Source organism: Phoca vitulina, unplaced genomic scaffold, assembly GCF_004348235.1.
Source record: "Phoca vitulina isolate PV1807 unplaced genomic scaffold, GSC_HSeal_1.0 scaffold3, whole genome shotgun sequence".
Lineage (NCBI taxonomy): Eukaryota > Metazoa > Chordata > Mammalia > Carnivora > Phocidae > Phoca > Phoca vitulina.
In genome coordinates, this window is record NW_022589706.1 from 75,386,510 (window position 1) to 75,408,020 (window position 21,511).

Below are 21,511 nucleotides of genomic sequence, written 5' to 3' on the forward strand. Positions count from 1 at the left end.
CTTTACTATTTGGGGAAACAGGTCAAGGTTCCGTTAGCCCACGATCACTTAGCTAATTAGAGTCTGGCACTAGATCTGCATTTCTCACCCCCTGTTTATACCATTTTCCATTTTGAGTCAAACGGGGCATCTGCAACTTCATTTGCATGACAGGGGACATCACCTAGTAATGTTCGGAAACCTGGGGGCGCGGGGGAGGTGGCTCTGCCGAGCAGATTCTTCACGTGTTAGAAGCCCCACCGGGGCTTAGAAGTTGCTCAACTTTTGGTCGCGTGGAACTGCGTGTGCTATAATATTTGGATAGGTATGTTTTAGGAACTTTGTGGACAAATATTCTATTGCTAAGTGTATTATTAGGAGCCGTGAAGGGTGGAGGATGGCCAAAAAGGGGGCAAGGAGCAAGAAAGAAGCCACATTGGACACTACATAACACATTACACCTACAGCAAAACAAAATTCTGCAGATGTCAATTGGAAACAGCATGTGTGCTTATAATCTTGCTGCTCAAGAGGTTTTCTTTGTCCCTCAGACTTAGTAGAAATTGAGATGAGTGAAAATAGGACATTTCCTATGGAAGTCATAAAGCAGGTTAGAAAATAATGAATACACAACTAAACCAACCAAAAAAACCCATGTGGCAAAGTCAGAGGGAGGTTCCAGCTGGCGCAGGCAGAAGCCAGGAGTAACGTTCATTCCTCGAGAAGGCTTTCAACTTAAAAATAAACCAAATTTAAACTTACATATTCCTGTGTGAAGTCTATGAGGTTCTGCAAATCAATGTCATCTCTGTACGCTCTGATGTTGTTGTTTATAAAGAAATACAGCTGGTCTTTGATCCAGTCTTTGAAAACAAATGCCAGAACCCCAGCAGTGAGCTCCAGGAAGAAAATAATTCCCAGGAACACAGAAAACTAAGACAAAAGACACAAAGAGAACAGTTAAAGGGGCTATTTTGATCATATATAGTTATAAATGGCCCCTCTAAAAAGGTTTGTAATTACATTGGGTTGTTACACATGTCCAAAGCAGATAATCTTCAGTTTCTTAAGATTCATTAACAGAATATTACACTCCAAGAAAGGATTTTTAAAAATCGTTGATAATCACATTTTAAGGGCTCTGGTTGTCCATCTGGTAATTAAACAACAAAGCCTATAAGCAAACATGGATAAAAGGAATTTCTCATTAGACCCACATTAAGGCCTAATGACTGTCTCCAGATTCATGCCAGACTCTTGAACAATGACCCGCCCCTACCTCTAGTAAGCTCTTGTAATGTTGAAAGATAAGCTAACCCAGTACTTTAAGATCGACTGTCATTTGTTACTATGGCCTTGATTCTGTATGCAATACATTCCTTTTTTTTGGATTTAGACACTGCTTTAAATCCCCTTTGCAACTACTTTATGGGGTAAAATGGCAGATGTGTTCATCTTAGACAAAGCGGTCAAAGAGGAAGTTTGTGTGTGTTGGGGGCGGGGGTGACTAGGACATGAAAATCATTTCCCATCATGAAAACTGGGTTGAAAGTTTTCTTAGGAACACTAGCTGTGCTCACCCTTCTTTGCAAATACCAGTCTCGGAAGATTTTAAATAACATCAACCTGCAGCCAAAGGCAGACTTCTGGCTGACGCGGACCAGAATTTACACAGGAAGGCTGGGGGCCACAGGTAACGTGGTGACCGCCCATAAATCTGGAGAAATCTCCCTTTCATCTGGAAGACTCAGAAGAGCCTCATCTCAGTCATACCAACGTACTGCTCACGCCCACGGTTCCTTCCACTTCCTCTCACCCCCACACTCGTACGCCTTCCCAACTTTTTTGCTGAGACAGATTATGAGAAATGAGGCTGTGAAGGACCAGGCCAGCTTCTGGTGACAAGGACAGAAAAGGAGATGCGGGGGCCACACGTGCGCAGCAGAGCCCATGGAGGCTACAGGACTCGAGTGGCTGAGGAGGCAGAGGGGGCTGAAGCTGTATCTCTGCTCAGCAAGCAGACATCCAGCAGCCACGCGAGAGAAAAATGTGCTGGAGGAGTGGTGCAAAGGAGACTGCAGAGTTACTTATTAAAACAAGAAGATGTTAATTCCTCCAGCAAACATCTGAAGGACCCATAACAGATCAGGTCCTGGATTTGGTGGGCGTGGCAGAAGCAAGGATGGGTAAAATATAATCCTGCCTCCAAAGACCCCACAGTCTTATGTGCTGTGGGGGTGGGGCTTGGGGGAGGGCAGTGGGGTGGAGCCATTTCACATCAGATCTCGATATATCTGCCAGTGTTTATCCAGCGCACCAAGTGCCATTCTGGGAGGGTGGGCGTGAGGGGAGGGGTGGAAGAAAGAAATAAGTGCCTGGCAAAGTCTAGGACTCCAAGGTTTGGGCTCTAATTCTAGACCCTCTAGAGCTCAGCCCTTCAGGTTCCAGAGACCTCCTCCTGGTTATCTCTCCTTGGTGAATTCAGTAGAAAGAGGATTTAAACTATCATCAGCGGTACCAATAATTTCAAAGTAAGATTTCCTCAATCTAGAAAAAAGGACAGGGGAAAAAAAGATCACTTTTACTCAATGCCTACCCCCCAGTATAAAACAACTCCCCTCCCTTTATTAGGTACAGAAATACAAAAGTTATCATGCTATACAAATGAGAAAAATCATAGCTAGCTCACATGCATGTGCACCCAAAATACCACCACAGAAGTCATGCGAGATTTCAATTCGATTTTTTTTCTCGCCACCATAAAGGTTAGGCAAGTTCATTTTCCAGTTACCCTGGTAAAGTTTCTCTTAATGCTATATAATATACAGATCAAAAATTGAGTTCAAATTAAATTCTTATCGAATATTTGGCAGAAACCTGTATGCCCTGGGTGACTTCATTTCCCCCATTTCCAAAGGTGCAGAAACTGACTTCGCAGGCTTCATCTTAGGGCCTCAGTTGACCAGGAAGCTCCATTTCCATTTCACATTATCTTAGCGCTCAGATTTTCCCTCAGCAAATCTCCTAGCCTTGCAGCATCAGATCTCTGGGGCTGTTAAAGCACGTTGACATTCACTTCCTACTTATTTCATAGCTCCTGCTCAAAGAATATTCTGGGCCAGTTTTCATTGTTTGTACTAAATAGAGAAGCCATTTTAAATATTATCCGTGATTTTCAAAAGCTGAGAAACAATACAATTTTCTTCATTTCCAACACGGAACTTTATAAATTAAGGTGCTGATTTAGAGACATGGATCTATTTCTGCCTGTACGACAAATACAATAAATTATATTAAAGGCACTACTCTTATAAACTGAACTATATTCGGGGCGCCTGGGTGGCTCAGTCGTTAAGCGTCTGCCTTCGGCTCAGGTCATGATCCCAGGGTCCTGGGATCGAGCCCCGCATCGGGCTCCCTGCTCAGCAGGAAGCCTGCTTCTCCCTCTCCCACTCCCCCTGCTTGTGTTCCCTCTCTCGCTATGTCTCTCTGTCAAATAAATAAATAAAATCTTTAAAAAAATAAATAAATAAATAAACTGAACTATATTCAAGTAAATCACATTAAAGGGGATCCCATATTTGGGGGCATGGAGGCTGAAACTGATAAAATAGTGGCAAACGGTTAAGTATTATCTGGGGCCCGATGAGGCTATAGAAAAGCTGAGTGAGGGGAGCCCATACATTTAGAAGGATCTCGTGCCAAGAAGACTGGCAGGTTGGCAGGTGAGGATCAGGGGCAAAGCTCTCCTGGAGACTCCACAGGTCTTTGATTAGGTGGGCAATGAAGTAACTGTGTGTGTGTGTTTAAAAGGGGGAACTGGGAGATAAGGCATAAGGCCAATGGAGTATTGGGAAACCAGCTGCTCCCACCACAGACCAATGTATAACACAGAACAGAGAGCCAACTGCTCATTCAATTGTACGGAGGACCAAGTATCCCTCAGTCTCCCTGACCACAGAGTCATGTAAACCTGCAGGTTAAACATATGACTTTTCAGGTTAGATTCGCCAAAACCTCATCTGCACCAGAGCTGCCCAAATTCGAAGAAACGGGCTACCCTGGGGGCGGTATGGTGAGTCCACACTCTTTAGGGATATTCAAGAAAAATGCCAGAGGATGACATGGCAGAAATGCTGGGGAAGAGAAGCATGCCCACCCCCCCCAACCCGGCTTTGGGGACTGGTGACATGCTCTGGTTTTAAATGAAGATGTCCCTGGACGATGTTGAGCAGGATTCTAGGAACAGGTGGTATGACACTAATTCGTCGTCTAGAAATCCCACCATCTTTCCTCACCACAGGAAGATGGATTTTTTTTTTTTTTTTATCCCTTCCCCATTTTTGGAAAGGAAAGCGGACGGGGCTGTACAGAGAACATGGACACGGATGCCCGCCACAATGCCAAGGTCCAGACGGACCGGCATATTCAGCTAACCTTTGGCTATATTTCCCAAACCTGTTTTGGATACGAACATGGAAACACAGGCCATTCCATTCTCCTTTGGAAGGAATCTCCAAAGGAAAGGCTTTCACTTCTCATTCTCTCCTTTTATTACTTATCTGCCCCTGGTAAAACTCCTTCTCCAAAAATACTCATGTTAACAGTGATCACACCCAACTCCCTGCAAGGCATCTAAAAATTATGCTGATCATACAAAAGGAAAACTCTGGACTGGCAGAGAAGGAAGATGTGCCCCTTACTGTTTCTCCATGTTCACCGAAACCTATTACTTAACAGATTTCATCTGAACAGGCCACAGCCACTGGGCTGATGTCTGGTTTTTCTAAACCAACTGTATGAACAGCTCCCTACTGACTATGTGCTTAAAAGAGGAGGAAGAAACCACCTGAAAGAAGAAAACTATACATATACCTACTTTAGTCCAAAGGCATTTGAGGGACTGGAATGCAAAGTCCCAATATATCCGTACAAAATCTCCACAGATGGCATGGGTTGGGCGCGGTACTTACATTATTAAGGAAGCATGGAGGGGCAGGTGGGCGGTGATCTAGAGGGTTCTCCTGAAAGGAAAGCATTAGCCGGGCCACATTTTCACTGCACCTTTGGCAGAACCACCTCGCCTACAGATAGGGTGTCCTCCCGCAGGAGGACGGCAGCTTGTCCCTCGGCCTGCGGGCAGAAGGGGATACTCACGAACTTGAGAAGGAATGTGTTTTCCCGTAGTGCTCCAATGCACCCTGCGAATCCCAAAATGAACATCACTCCTCCCACCACGAGGAAGAGCCAAACTGGGTCAAAGCCGCCGAGATCGGTGATGGAAGAGATGTTGGACAGAACTCCCTGGGGACAGAGAAGCAAACACAACGGGGCACCAGGATGCAGGGGCAGTTTTTCAACATGGAAAGATTTTTACAATTGTCTTTTCCCCCTCGCAAAGAAAAACTTCAGAGGTAATCGGATTATTAGGTGTGACCGATACTCAAGAAACACTGCAAATCAATCAGTCAATCAATCAATTAATTTTAAAAGCCACCAGAAAAACCTACTTTCTTTGCAAGGTCTAGATGGGTTTGTATTTTTGGCAAAACTGAATAAAGCAAAGAAATGACCCCAAGAAACTATCATCAGACCCCATATGGAGATGTGGATGTTACCTTTGTTTCCTATGTCCCAAATATAAGTGGTCATGGGCAAAAAACAGTGTGCAAGAAAAACACACTTCCCAACACCTAGGAAGAACCCAGGGCATGCAGGTCCCAGACAAGTGCCTGCTACAAGCCTGTGGCATTTCTTAGGGAACAAGGGCAGAGCTCGATGCGGCAGGCTGACACAGTGGCCAGTCCCAGTCACGAGCCCCGGAAAGCTTTCCAGGGAAAAACCATGCCTCAGGATCCACCCTTGAGCTTCACAGGAGACCCTATCAGGCTCAGATCCCCAAAGCCCACTTGGGTGGTTTGGCTGATGGCAGTCTCACATTGACTTCTTAGGGGTATTTCCTTACCATGTTTTTTTAAGAACTGAGATTTAAATGATTCACAAATCCAAAGCTACTCCCTGGCCTTCCACCCTTTTATTCTCCTGCCAAAAGAACCCAGAGTGCTTTCATTTCTCTATGAACATGCTATTTTTTTTACAAAAATAATTTTTCCCTTAACCATGATACTATGTCAAATACCACCCAGAGCCCATGTTAGAAATTAGGAGATTTTTTTTCTCTAACATTCAAGGTCCGTATTGCTATTCATTCCTATAGAGACAGACTACTGTTACTTTGCAACTGTAAATGTACAGGAGTCTTAAATATCCAATATCATCAATTTTATTTTCTTATATTTGTTTTGAACTCTCAAAATATCCCAGAGTATCATGGTATAGCTTGCTGTGAAGTCTTAAATCATTTGTTTCAAACCACTCCCAATAACCTGAAAGAACAGAAAGTATTTATCTGATTTTATACTTTAAGTGAAATGGAACCCAGAGAGGCTTGGTGACTTGCTGGAAGTCACACAGCTATTTATTGACTTTTTGAAACTAGAACAGAATATCTATTTCAGGGTTCTCTGCCCACCAAATGGAAACCATGTTATTTGCTTCCCAGCACTTCCCTGTCAGCATGGATCAACGCCTGAGTTTAGGAGTTTTAAGTTTTAATTCATTTTAAGGTTGTAGGATCATTCGGACAAAAACATCTTTTGTTTGTTGGGTTTTTGTTTCTTTTGCAGAGGGGTGGGGGCATTAACTTAAAAACAATAATAGGATATTAATAATAGAACACATATGAGAAATAAAGAACTCTTAAAATGTACAATTTAAACCTCACAGGAAAGGCCAAAGGTTTAAATAAAGTCACAGATGAAGGGCTGAGAGATTAGAAAAGCAGTCAGGAATGTAGGGTGTATTCACTAACTTCTGAGGTGACGTCACAAATGCAACCACACCCTTTATGAGACTGCTTGGACCAATGGTTTGATCCAGTCTTGTGTTTCTTAGATTTCCAAGCTCTGAATTAGGAATACTCCGGGGAGGGGTATGGGGTGGGGGTGGGGGGACACAGAAAATCTATTACCAATTCTCCACCTACATAGATGATACTAAGAAAAAATTTGCCAGAGAAGTCACACAAAATCCAAGCAACAGTGGTGAGGGTCCATGTTGGAAGGAAATCAACCTCCCCCCTAGAATACCTGTGAACACAGGTGTTAATACTTAAAGTCTGAATGTTTGGACCTGCTCGGCCGGGGGGAAAAGACGACGTTGGAGGGTACACGATAACATTCTTAAAACTTAAAGAGTTAACTTAATTATGAGAGAAGGAGACTCCATTTCCTTGGCACCAAAAAGAGGCAGCAGAGGTGGAAGTGACAGGAAGAGATGTGGGCTGGATCACAAAGAGGCCTTTCTGATAGCAGCAGGTGTCCGGCGATGGAGCAGTGAAGGCTTCCGCTCACAGGAGAGCCAAAGCCGTGAGCCTCTGTGGTTGTGCCGTAAGAGGGATTCTCAAATTGGATGGGACATTGGGACTTAATGACCTTTAGGTTCCTTCCAACTTTAAGATCATTCTATGATTTCACCCATTTTTAGTGGGCTTTTTGTGACTCACACTTAAGTCTGAGCAAAGATCAGACTGTTCCCAAACACTTCCATGAGCTATGACTGGACACAAAGAGGTCACGGATAAAAGAGACAATGATCTGGGCAACTCTGGCAAAGCAAGTCAGCCAACCAACACACACACCTAGGTCTCAAACACCGAGCTACACCCCAAGAGGTTACAAAAAAATATGATCTCTGGGGTGCCTGGGTGGCTCAGTCGTTAGGCGTCTGCCTTCGGCTCAGGTCATGATCCCAGGGTCCTGGGATCGAGTCCCACATCGGGCTCCCTGCTCAGCGGGGAGCCTGCTTCTTCCTCTGCCTGCCGCCCCCCTGCTTGTGCTCTCTTTCTTTCTCTGACAAATAAAATCTTAAAAAAAAAAATGATCTCAACTGTCAGTAGATTCCTGGATCATCTGTCCTCTCTGGGTTTAATTTGGAGGCTGAGTATCTGGCTTCACAGACAAACTTATTTTCAGACTTTTACTCTGTCCAGCCTATAGGGGCAGCTTTAATTGAGGGGCCTCCAACTGTTTCCATGGAAACAACAATCATTTGCGGGCCTAGCTGGCCTGCAGATTCTACCTTTTAATCCTAAATTCTGGCAAAAGGCAGGGCTCGAGACAGATACTGAGTGCTGGGGGGAAATAATATTCTGCAAAGCACGAAAAAGACTACTGAGAACTTTATTTGTAATGGATTCAGAATGTACCCAGGTCGTTATCAAATCTTCAGACCCCAAGTTTTTCCTTTTCCTCGGGATTAGGATTACTTACCTAGCTGGACATGAGCAAAAGACTGCACTCCTTCACCTGCGCCATGTTTCCCAAGAGCCCCTGCAAACAGTCTTACTGCTTCCGACTACACAGAGCGATTACAGAGGAGCTGAACATAATCCTGGCAGCAGAGATTCCGGATTACAAAAATGACGGGGAGCCGACAGCTCAGCCTTCTGTTGTCTTAGAGATGGGGTCTTCTCACTGGACTTTTTAATTTTGTTAAGCTCAATGTGACAAATGAGTAAGAGGTGCTAGAACATGCCTGCTGAAGAATAATTATCATTAAAGCCTGTAGCTGACAAGAAGCCAGAAGAAAAAAAAATACAAGCTCTAAGATTACAGTTAAGTCTGCCAAGGCATTTAAAATAGATGTTCCGATCCGTGGTAAATCCCCAGGAACGCACAAGAACACCACCAGCAGACACCTAGTCTTCTGGGAACCTGTGGGCACCACCTTCTTCTTTGGGGAAGAGCACTTTCCCCTTCTTGTTAAGGATTCCTGCTCCCCCAAATGCACTCCATGTGCCCCTCGGAGCTGCCAGTTCTCACATGACCCCACTGCCCTTGTGACCATTGAGAAGTCCGAACCGCCTTCCTCAGACACCAGGATGCAGAACAGGCATCTCCCTCTTGTGGCTGAAGTTATAAAAAGGCCCAAACCTGCAGCCACATGCAGTATGTTTTTCACCATGTGAAGAAAGTCAACCCGCAGTGAGAACTAGCAAGCTGGGCTTAGGAAGAAACAAATAAGGGCAGGGAGGGAAAATCCTGTCGGCATTATAACCCCTGACCTGATGAGGAGTTCTGCGAATCACTCCAAAATCCTTACAATACACTGCCCTTGATCGCACAAGGGGGTTCTATTTGGGTCTGTGTTTGCATCTGAGGAATCCTGCACAACCTGACAACAGCTCTGAATAAACTAGGCCTTTAGTGCTGCTCATGGGCAAATACACAGGTTCATAACATACACACATGACCAACACAGGAAGTTCACACTTTATGCTGGAAAAAAAGTTCTGGGGGTGCAATGGGGAGCAGAAAAGGAGCAGAGGTGAGTGTTGGACTTAATATGGTCCCTATACTCAGCTGGCTGATACTTCCAGTCAATGGAGCAATTAAGCCAGTGTAAACAGTCTTCCTTCTTGTTGACTCGCTATCACCTCAGCATCGTTAATGAAATGAGTTCTGGATGGAAGGGGCTTTGTCTCCGTCACTGACAAATCATACATGATTTAAACTCCAATTCTCCACGTAAACGTGAATGTTCAGTCCTTGGGCTTAAATATCAACTTTTTAGAACTCAAACTTTTTGGAAAAAAAAAGAAAGAAAGAAATACAAAATGTCATTTGGCTACCCTCCCTTGTACCCGGAACCGCTGCTTCTGTGGGAAGCACACACACACAGCCTGCTATTTGCAGCCCATGAGTATGTGCTTGTACTTCTCCTACAAGGATCCTGCAGGCAGAGCCCTGGGAGCTCAAACCCATCAAGGGTACTGGACTTTGTGCATAATGTCAGAAAATATCATCCTATGAAGCTGAATCTAACTGGAAAGAAGATAAATGGATGAAACGCAGGACAATTAGCCACATGTACTTCTTCCTTTCCCCATCTGCTTGGGTTGACATGAAGATGGGGAGAAGGAGAAAGAGTCAGAATGGGAAAGCCAGAGACCAAGATGGCAGGTCACAAGAAAAATATATATTCAAGTTCTACAGGCTCAAGAATATAGGGGGATTTCCTACACATATATTCTTTGATATCAGTAGGATCGTATTAATGAAAACTGGCTTGTAAGAGTTCTTCACATTCACACGACATATTCCTGTATCTACAGTCCGATGCCCCTCAATCGGCATCCCCAGGTCTACAGCTGGTGCTGCAGCAGAGGCAGAAACACACTGACCGTAACGTAAAGTGCTGCTCCAAAGACAAAAGGAGTAGCAACCAAACAATTAGTTGAAAAACAACAAATATATTCAGCAAATTAGCCATTCCACAAATTGGCTTTTCGACAGCTAGCTCTTGGCATATCAATCCACAGCCTTTAAGAGATCATCTTAACAGACATCTCGTCCTGAATCCCAGTTCCATGACCTACTACCTTTGTGATCTCGGGCAAGTTACCAAACCTGCCTAAGTCTCAATTTCCGCATCAGTGAAATGGTACCCCATGTCATGAGGATGAAGGAAATAATTCAAGTAAATCCAAACACTATGCTAAGTGCTTGGCGCAAAATCAGAATTCATTGAAAATTTATCACCATCCTCATTATCATCACTATCCTATTAGACCAAGAAGAAGACATCAGATGCTATTGAAGCAACACAGGAGGGGCATCTAACCCAACTGCACTAAAGAGGAATCCATCTTGCTCTGGTACTTGTTCTGCCTCACCCTTTTAAGGAAAGCCATGACCACATCTGATGACAGCCTAACAGAGGTGGCGGTAACTGACCTGCCAATCAGATCTTCTTTGCTGGGGAATGGAAAGTCACCTAAAGACACTCCAAGTAAAGGCAGAAGAGAGAAGCCCTGAGTAAGCAAAAGCTACGAGTAGGCAGAAGCCACGAGTGGGTAGAAGCTAGGAGTACCCAGAAGTGGTGCAGCGGAGAAAAGAGCAGCGAGAAGTGAGTCAACAGTGGTGAGCACAGTGAGCAGTCAGCAGCCACGCTGCCAAGACGGCGGCACCCTGAACCAGGGAAAGCAGGCCTCTGCTGCCGAGGGGCCGACTGGGTGCGCCGGTCGTCAAAGACTCACTGCTCCACAGTGACCTGCCAGGTACTTAACAACGTCCTCCTCCCTGTGGGATCTCATCATCCCGTGGTTTGGTGAACACTATACGTCTTGGTAAGAATATGAAAAACCAGCCCACCTTCCCTCCGACCTCTTCCTCCTCAGCACCTCATTCATTCAACTATCTCTGAAATTGAAGCAGATTCTCACCCGTGCTTCTACAATAAATGAATATGTTCTGAGTATAACTATTTCTTCTTGGGAAAGTCTTCTATGCACATGCAGAAATGAAAAGGCAAACAAAGCTCCAGAAGGGTTTCAAACCAATAAACCTCAGGAGTGTCTGTGGTTTTTTCCACCACCAGCTCAGAGAGTCCTCTGTGTGCCACCTGGCAAGCTTCAGTTTCTTCTCTCTCAACCCACACAGAAAAGAAATGCAAAAATAGCATTAATAAGCCCCTAAGGTCTGGGACTCTTCTGCTTTGGCATATACAAGCACATTCCTTCCAATTGCTGGATGAGAAACAAAGAGACAGGCATATGAAATGTGCACCCACAGCCAGGCCAGATGGACACCTTTGAGATTTATGGGACTGGGTCCTGATTCACCCCCCTCCCCATCTCCATAAACCAGACCCTACTGGGGTAGAACTTGCAGCAGCTTTCCTAGAGTAAAAAGGAGAGAAGCATTTCCGTACTTGAGAAAGGATGACAAGACAGGACATTGTAAAGAAAATGAGCTCCTGAGATTGGGGGGGAGGGGAGGGGGCCTGGAGAATTAGAGATGCAGCTTTCAACAGGAAGACCTGTCCACAGGAAGACCAAGCTGCAACCACAAGGCCGCAGGGAAACCTGCTCCTTCAACACTCATCAGAGATCTCCAACGAACATTGCAAAGCAAAGCCACTCTGCCAACCCCAAAACAGCCATTTGCCTAAGGAACTGTGGCAGAGTCAAGAGAGAGGACTTGGAAGGTGAAGAACCTGAGCAGTCCAGGGGGGTGTACGGTTGTGGGCGCAGTAGGACTCAGGGCCTGGAGAAGAGATGCAAGGTTAAATGAAGGCCAGCTGCCTTAAAGCCATGTGGTTTCCTAGTTTTTCTTGTCAAAAAAAGTCATCGGTGAGATTTAAGTAATCCCTTCTTACAGCTTAAAAATGGCCATGACCGTGGGGCACCTGGGCGGCTATTCAGTTGAGCATCCGACTCTTGAATTCAGCTCAGGTCATGATCTCAAGGTGATGAGATCGAGCCCGACCGGGCTGTGCGCTCAGTGGGGAGTCCACTGGAGATTCTCTCTCCCCCGTGCCCCTCGCCCCACTCTCTCGCAGGTGCATTTTCTCTCCCTCTCTCTCTCTCTCAAAATAAATAAATAAAATCTTTCTGAAAAAATGGCTTTGGGGAGAGGGAGAGGAGGAGAGACAGTCATCTTTCAGGCCTCCATAAAATCCTGCAATCAAGCAGTTGGCAGGGCGGCCCGCTGCGCCAGGTCCCACCCACTGGTGCCACTCACAGGCTAGAAAAACCACCCCGGAGTGAGGGACTGCCTCCCTCATCAGGGAAACAAGCCACAGGCAAAAGTGTCACTTTTCAGAAATCCAACCTGTTCCCAGGCCACTCCCCAGTGGGACTGTTCCCCAGGAACAGTCCTAAGTATAAAGTTTAAACCCAAATACAGAATAGACGCTCAGATCATGGTGCCCCCCGCCCCAAAACTGAAGTGAAAATAAAGCAAACAGCCTAGTGGCAGATGATCACTGTATTCTAGGGCCCCAGAGAAAGAAGTCATTCAGTTATCACGGGGATCACCCGAGAGGTGACAGGTACTGTGTGTGTCATGGGTATTCGGAGTGAAGGCCCCGTGATACCTTCAGGAGCTAGTCTAGTGGGGAGACAGGTGAGTAGGGTGCTGGGCAGCACAGTGGAGGGGCAGAAGGCGATGTCATCAAGTGCAGGGACAAAGGGACAGGAACTGGCTCACGAGTGGTGAGAGCAGGCTAACGTCGGCGGGGTGGAGCTGGGTTTGAAGGAGAGGGCATTCTGAGCAGAGGACGGCCCCGGTCATTTGCGTACTTATAAAGCTCGACACCTGGGCAGCAGGTGGATGTTATGGAAGCAGCTGGTCGGCTCTCAGGTGATCCAGGTGGGCTTAGAAAAGGGACGCAAGAGCTACACTACTGAGCATGTGCTCTGCCTGGCACTGGGCTACCTGGATTAATTCACCCTCACGATAAGTGTACCGGGCAGGACCGCGTCCACGGCAGGAAACAGACTCAGACGGAGCTCTCTGCCAGCTCACCAGCTGAGAACATGCCAGAGCCGGGTTCGAGCCCAGGCCAACTGACCCCAGACTGGTCTACTGCCCACCTAACCCCATGACGCCCTACGGTCTGAAAAAGGCAAAGAGCAGTGGGCAAGAAGATTCTTATTTTCAATGTAACATCGTATATCTGTGTCTAAAATTTTAGGAAAGATATGTAACATATTCTTGCCCTGGACTTCCCTGATCACAATCTGAAAACCAACATGTGTAGGAGACAAAAGCCTCTCCCCCCACCCCACCCCCGCACCACACCCCCACAGGCCAAGAAGCACTTCTTTCCCTGGCGCACCTCAGAGAAATCAAGCGGATACCAAGGGGAGAAGTGAGGGAGAGAATTTCCTTTCTCTAGAGAAAGCGGTTGCTGGGCTGTGCAAAACCACTCCCCAGCAGCTTGCTTTTTACCTCAAACCTAGTGAGGAACCGGTTTCAAGGGCCCTACTGGGGGAGCTCTGAGACACACTGGTTAGGGCCAGACTGCCCAGGAAGGAGCCTGTGGGCTTGGCTCTGACTCCTGTCCCGGAGATCCAGGGAGACAGGCGGGCTCTAGGGCAGGCGAGGGCTGTTCTTGGTGGCACCGGCCTCACCCCCAGATGAGTGTGTCCAGGGAGAGGCAGCTGGGGGCCAAGAACAGGACACCTCAGAAGGCAGAGTGCAGAGGAGTGTGGGCTGAGGACGATGGCCGGGTCTGAGCAGGGGAACCAGGCAGCCACCTAGAATAGAGAGAGCCACCGAACTCAAGGGAACCACCAGACAGAGGGACTCGGCAGGGAAGCCTCAAAAAGACCAAGCTTTCGTCCCCTTCACCATCTGCCAGGTCCCAAGAGCACAGCCCCACCCCCACTTGAGCTCTGGCAGGAAGTGGGCAGAGGAGCATCTGGTGAGTGGGGGAGGGGTGACAGGAAGAAGCCAGGGGCAAAGGCCTCACCCTGCTCCCCTCCCCAGGGGCCCAAGGCAGAGGCAGCTGGGCGAGGGAGAACACTGGAACACAAAGCCAGGTTTGGAGTTTTGATTACTCTCCCACTCATCCGGGCCTGGCCTTGTGCCTCCGAATGAGAGTAGGACTATGTTATCTGAAAGTGAACAATAAAGTCATGGAATTTTTGACCCACCTGAATTTTCATTCCTGAGAAATCACTCTGAAAAAAGTTTACACAAACACACACAAATAAAAAGGTTTTTGATACATCTCATGTGTTTGTTGGACATACTGGTTACAATACATCAGCTCGCATGCTAACTTTGCAGGTACTGAGCGAGAGCTGCTCGGTTTTCAGATTTTTGGCTACGACAGAAAACTCGAGAGAATTACTTGGATAAGAGAGAGAGAGAGGCAGACAAACTCACTACATTTCGGGCAATGAAATGCTATCTTCAAAGAAGGATTTTCGGCATCTCAGAAACGGCTCCTTAAAGTAGTTTCAAAGCCAAAGCATGCAGTGTTCTGTTCCAGTTATCTGGGGAACCCCCTCCGCCTACGGTCGCCCTCTGGCTGTGGAAACTTGACCGCCACCGCTATGAATGGCCCAGATCACTGAGTCTCATGGTCTCAGATTTGCCTTCCTGGGAAAATTGGGGCAGTTTTTCCAAGGTGAGTCTTGGAAAACAATCTTGTCAATGGACTGTGACAAGCAACTAGGAAGGTTCTGAAGTGAGACTCAGAGCGAGACAGTGGTCAGGGGAAAGCCTCCAGGAGAGAGAATCCTCCTTGTCCGTCCCCGGGAAAGCCGCAGAGAAAAGCAGTGCAGGCCAGAGCTGGTCTAACTCGCATTCCCCTGCGGGCTCAGGACGGCCGCCGACTTTCCTTCCAGCCCGCTCCCCACGGAGCCAGGGCCCCGCGAGCGCATCGGAGGGCAGGGCCTGCGGGGAGCGGCCGGACTGCCTGTGTAACCTCTCTGGGCCTCAGTTTCCCCACCTCCGAAAGAACAGGTCATCCTTCTCTGAAAGGTTAACCCTAGGGGTCCACAGAGCACGGAAGTGAAAACGAAACCCCTTCAGGAAGAGCTGTTTTTTCCCGGGCCGTCTCTCCGGTATATAAAGCTCCTCCGCATGTGCTCGGTCACTTGCTCACAGACATCTCGGCATCTGCGGCGGCGGCAGCCCGAACGGAGCGCAGAAGGGCGCGGAAGACAGGCCCCGGCCGCACGGGGTTTTCAGGCCCGGCGAGCCGGCCGGGTTGGCGGGGTGGGGGGCAGGAGGAGCCACGGGGCCTGGCCAGCGATGGACACTCTTCCTACTCGGGAAAGCGCAGGCTCCTCCTGGCCCTGGCCCGCTCTGCCGCCGGCGCCCCAACCTGCGCTCCCAGCGACGCAGCACTCTGCCGCCCGCCGCGAGCCGAACCCTCAGTAACCAGCCTACGTGGTGGGCAAAATGGAGAAGGAGGGGCACCCTCATTTTCCCACGAAACAGGACAATCATATATTGATTCCCATTTTTATGCCAGGAATAAACGGTTATTTTCTTTCCTGACATCCCAAATTAACGGCTGTGCTGTTGTCTGTAACACTGTCCCGCTATCCAATCGGACATCAGAGCCACGTGTAATTCTGCTTGCGCTCAGGCGGTAACACCTGTCCACACCGCCCGCTGCCGGGAGATCTGAAGCCACTTCACACCTCTCTAACTGAACGCCACAGGCCACAAAATCGCCACGGTGTGAAAGAATGCTTTCATCATTTGTTTGCTCGGTCACTGTTTTAGAGGCAATATTTTTTGAACACCAACTAGATGCCAGTCAATGCTGTAGGGTTTTTTTTTTTTTTTTGCCCTCACAGAGCTGCTTTTTCTAGTGGGGCACGAGATCAATGCACTTGCTGGCGTGGAAATGCTCAAGCCTATGAAAACATGTAGGAGGAAAACACGGAATGGGGGAGACAGGCTGGGTCTGGGGTGGGGTGACAGTGGTGACTTTAAATAAGCCAGGAAGGCCTGTGGACAGAGCTGACATTTGAGCAGAGATCAGAAAGTAAAGAAAAATGCCAAAGTGGATCTCTGGGGGACAGGTACCAGGTAGGGGAGGAGCAAGGGCAAAGGGTGGGGGGGGGGGGGGGTTATGTTTGAGATTTTGGAGAAACAGTAATGTGGGGTCAGTGGGGACTACAGCAGTGGGGAAAGGCACAGGTGGAACGTGAGGTAAGTAATGGGGCAACATGGAGTGAGACTATAAGCTCACTGAGCTCACTGGAAGGTTTGGAGCAGAGAAGTGATAAGATCTGTCTCTTTTTTAAAAATTTTAGTTGACATTAAATATTATATTAGGTTCAGGTATACAAATAGTGATTCATCATTTATATACATTACAAAATGATCACCAAAAAAGTCTAGTTACCATCTATCATCAGAGTTATTACAATATTATTGACAATATTCCCCATGCTGTACTTTTCATCCCTGTGACTTATAACTGAAAGTTGGTGCCTCTTACTGCCCTTTGCCTATCTCACTCATTCCCCCACTCGTACCCCTCTAACCACCAGTTTGTTCTCTGTATTTAGGAGTCTGTTTGTTTTATTTTCTTAGATTCCACATATTAAGTGAAATAATATGGCATTTGTCTTTCTCTCTTTTAAGATTTTTATTTATTTATTTGACAGAGAGAGAGAGAGAGTGCACAAGCAAGGGGAGCTGTAGAGGGAGAGGGAGAAGCAGACTCCCCGCTGAACAGGGAGCTCAATGCAGGGCTCGATCCCAGGATCATGTCCTGAGCCGAAGGCAGATGCTTAACCAACTGAGCCACCCAGGCATACCTCTCTCTCTTACTTCACTTAGCAGAATACTCTCTAGGTTCATCCATGTCACAAATGGTAAGATTTCATTCTTTTTTACAGTTGAGTCATATTCCATTATATAAGATATACACCACATCTTCGTTATCCTTTCATCTGTCAATAGGCCCTTGGGTTGCTTCCATATTCTTGATACTGTAAATAATGCTGCAATGAACATGCTGCGTGTATCTTTTCGAATTAGTGTTTCTGTGTTCTTGGACCAATATCCAGCAGTGGAATTGCTAGGTCACAGAGTATTTCTATTTTTAATTTTTTGAGGAAGCTCCATACTGTTTTCCATAGTGGCTGCACCAATCTACCTTCCTACCAACAAGGCACAAGGGTTCCCTTTTCTCCACATCCAATATTTGTTAGTTCTTATCTTTTTTATACTAGTCACTCTATCATACATTTTAAAAGGATCACCCTGGCTGCTTCATGGAGATACGCCTGGGGTATGAGTAGGGGAACAAGAGTGGAGGCCGGGAAACAACCAAAGGCTTCTGCACTGATACAGGCAAGATGTGGGCGCAGCTTAGCTCAGGATGGAACAGTGGAGGCGATGAGAAGGAATGAGATTCCCCCCATTTTATCAAGGCAGAGCTGACAGTGTCTGCTAATGGACTGAACATGGTATGAGAAGCAAAGAAGGAAGAGGATCAAGAATACCTGAGCAAGTGGAAGGACAGGGTTGCCATTTACCACATTTGGGAAGAACAGTTTGAGGAGGGGAATCAGGAGTGTTGTTCTGGATGAAGTTTCAGAGGCCACTGGACACTGAAGTGGAGATAGTGGGTAAGCTACCGGCTACACAAGTCTGGAGAGCTCCGATAAGGTCTGCGTCAAAGCTCTGAATGTGGACGTCCTCAGCGACAGATGGCGTTGGAAGCCCCAAGCTTGGAGGAGATCTCCTAGAGCTTGAGTGAGGACAGAGAAGAGGTCTCAGGACCAAGCCTGGGGCAAAGGAGTATGAGAAGGCATTGCCTGTGAGGCAGGAAAACTGGGAAGGTGGGGCACCTGAGAAGCCAAGGGAGGAAAGCATTTCTAGAAGGGGGAAATGATAAACCGTGCCTTAGTCCTTGCTTTACTGACAGGGTTTCTGAGTTCTTGGGTGAGAAAAAATGATGTGCTCCAGGACCTAGTATGGGTTCAGTAAGAAAGTACCAGGTTCAACTAAGTTCCTAGGCTGGTTAATTAGAGATAAAGTGAAGGACATAGTCTCTCTACAAAAATAAGCAACAGAAAAACAGTCTGATGTAATGACAAGTAGATGGATTAGAAACTGCTTGACTGATGACACCCAAGGGCACATGTAAATAAATGAGTGTCAACCTAAAAGGAAATTTCCAGGGACATGTCACTGGGCTCTGTCCTTAGCCTACTCAACATATCAATGGCTTTTATCAGTGAAAACTAAACTTGACTGCAATCAGAACAATCTAGGAGGCTTGTGAAAATAGAGCATCCCAGTGTCCACCCCAGACCTACTGAATCAGAAAATCCCCAGATGGCACCCGGGGGGGCAAGGAGCTAAAGGAAGTCCTTATTAGAAGAACGAATTGAGGGAGAAGCTTGATCCAAATGCACAGCTAAAACCAAGTTCAGTGGAATGCAGAATGTGTTGGATGACAGCTGGGCACATGGAGTCTTGCATTTGATTCCGAAGAATCAGCCGGACATGAGGTGGAAAGGGTACACTGAGCTGGATCTGAGACCAACTTGTGAGTCTCCCGGATCAACAGTGGGATCTCAAGCTGCACTGACAACAGATGAGAGAAGGGACATAATCCAGTCATACCCTCTCTGGTCCCGAAAACACTCTCTCAACAGTACAGGGGACACACTAGAAAAAGGTCAGAGGAGTAAGACCAAGATGGTAAAGGGACTCCCCCCACCCCAGAGAGAAGCAGATGTTTAGCTGGGAAGCTCAGAAGAAACCAGGCCTCCACCCCGAATACATTTTTTTTTTTTTGAAAATTTTATTAATTTATTTGACAGAGAGAGACACAGCGAGAGAGGGAACACAAGCAGGGGGAGTGGGAGAGGGAGAAGCAGGCTTCCCGCTGAGCAGGGAGTCTGACGCGAGGCTAGATCCCAGGACCCTGAGATCATGACCTGAGCTGAAGGCAGACGCTTAACCGACTGAGCCACCCAGGCGCCCCCACCCCGAATACCTTAAGGGCCAACATGCAGAAGGACTTGCTCTGTGGGATCCGACAGGGTTGATCTATAGTCAATAAGTAAAAACTAGCGGGACAGAATTCTACTCTAGTAAAAGGAAGGTCTTTCCAACACTAAGAGTAACCCAAAGAGACAGAAGTGGTGAGTGTTTTGCCACAGGAATTGCTGAACAATTAGCATTTATTACAATGTATTAGTTTATGTATGTGTGTGTGTATATATATATGTGTGTATGTATGTATATATATATATATATATATACACACACACATATATATGCACACCCTTCCTAGACTGTAAATTCCCTGAGGAATTATATCCCCAGAGTCCAGCACAAGCCCTGTCCTGTGCTATGTGCTCAATAAATGCTATCTGAGAGAGTCAGTTGATTATGGCTGGATGCTGCCAAGCCTGTTATAGAGGTGATTCATGCTATAAATTGTTAATGTTCCTTCTAACACAGCAGATCCTATGATTTCTGAAAAACTATACATAAACCAGTTTCCCCTGGAGACACAGTCATCCTTTGCATCTGCACAGTCGATTCAGAATTTAGATAAAATGGATTATTTAATTATTATGTCTAAAAGTCAATGGTAGGGACGCCTGGTGGCTCAGTCGTTAAGCGTCTGCCTTCGGCTCGGGTCATGATCCTGGCAGGCCCCCTCTCCGTCTGCCTGCCGCTTCCCCTGCTTGTGCTCACTCACTGTCAAATAAATTAATAAAATCTTTAAAAAAATAGAAAAATAAAAGACAAAGGCAGTATTAGCCCTAGGTTTAAGGCTCAGCCCGGTATTAAGTATGTATGGGGGGGCGGGTAATAATTTTTGTCTCTAATGTTTCTGTACTTCACATAAAAATGTGTAAAGCCTAGTCTATTAAGGAAATCTGATCCTTCCAGGTGTGACCCAGTTTGGAGATCATCCAACTCTAGGCGTTCCATCAAGTAAATGTCCCCACATCTCTACTAGGTGGGCGGGGGGGAGGGGAATACTGATTCACTGGCTGGTGTTATTGGCCCAGGAGGAGCACGCTGCCCACCACCCTTGGCCAAATCTGGTTCACCTCAGAATTTCACCCCCTCAGAGGCCTGGTCCAGTTGTGAAGTTAACCCAAAGGGCTTCAACAGAGTCGCCTTTGCAGTCACCAAGGTGATCAATGCAGATCATATCCTCCTTCAGAGACCGCAGAACAAAACCAATTCTCTGGTCCATGGATCAAAGCCTGAACACTCCTAAAATCCGAGGCAGCTTCCGATGCCACCACTCTGTCCCTCCCCAGGCGGAAGCAGCGCGCTGTAGTCCCGTGTCCGGGGAGGGGGCTCTGAATACAGGAAGCATTTCCTTTGTCCCGGCACTCCCAGGGGACCATCTCATTTAATCCTCACGACAATCCTAGCGGTAACATTACTGTCTCCCTGTGGCACAAACGAGGAAAGGGCATCTCAGAGAAGTTAACACAGTTGCCCAGAAGGAGCACCACTGGCACTCAGGTCTGTTCAGCCCCAAAGCTGTGCTCTTATTCCGTACAACCACCAGAGCAATCTTAAAGCCAGATACTTAAAAAAAAAAAAAAAGCCAGATCAGGACACTCCCTTATCAAAACCCAAAATGCTGTGGTGACATCCTCTCATCCAAACTTCTGCATGACCCTGCCTGCTCTGACCTCTGCCTGCCCCTCTTGCCACATCTCCTCCTCCTTCTTGCCCTTGCCCTCTCCCTTCCAGCCCTACTGTCCTACTTCCTGTTCCTTGGAATCCCTAAGGCCCTGCCTCACGGCCACCATACTCGCTATTCCCTCTGCCTGGAATGCTATTGTCCTAGCGCTCCACAGATCCCGCCTACTTCCTCCAGGTCTTGCTCCAATGCCACTTCCACAGGGAGACCATTCCCCACTACTCTTCTCTAAAAAAGACCCCTTCTCCTACTACTCTCTAACTACACCTTATCTTTCTCAGCAGCACTCACCAGTACCTGAACACAGGTGGGGTTTTTTTTTGGGGGGGGGGGGTTGTCAAGGGGAATGGGGTCAGTAGGAGGGGGTCACAGGAAGAGAGGGTCAGAGGGAGGGGGTCATGGGGAGAGGAGGCTCAGCAGGAGGGGTAGCCCGGTAGTGTGGCGTGGTGACTACCCATAGTGTCGCCTCGGGTTCCATGGCCCCGCATTACAGGTGCCAGTCCTGCCAGGATGGGAG

The 21,511-nt window shown here is 47.1% G+C and overlaps 1 protein-coding gene across 2 annotated transcripts in view; it reads right to left on the bottom strand.

Moving 5' to 3' along the window:
• Window positions 1-21,511, bottom strand: part of TSPAN5 (tetraspanin 5) — a 171,477-nt gene that overhangs the window by 8,283 nt on the left and 141,683 nt on the right. The window contains exons 3-4 of one of the 2 annotated variants that reach the window (XM_032400876.1): window positions 5,137-5,283; window positions 742-912 (exon numbers count right to left, since the gene is read on the bottom strand). In XM_032400876.1, the coding sequence (XP_032256767.1) occupies window positions 742-912; window positions 5,137-5,283 (318 nt within the window). The remainder of the gene's footprint in view (window positions 1-741; window positions 913-5,136; window positions 5,284-21,511) is intronic. The other variant, XM_032400877.1, reaches the window with a different exon arrangement.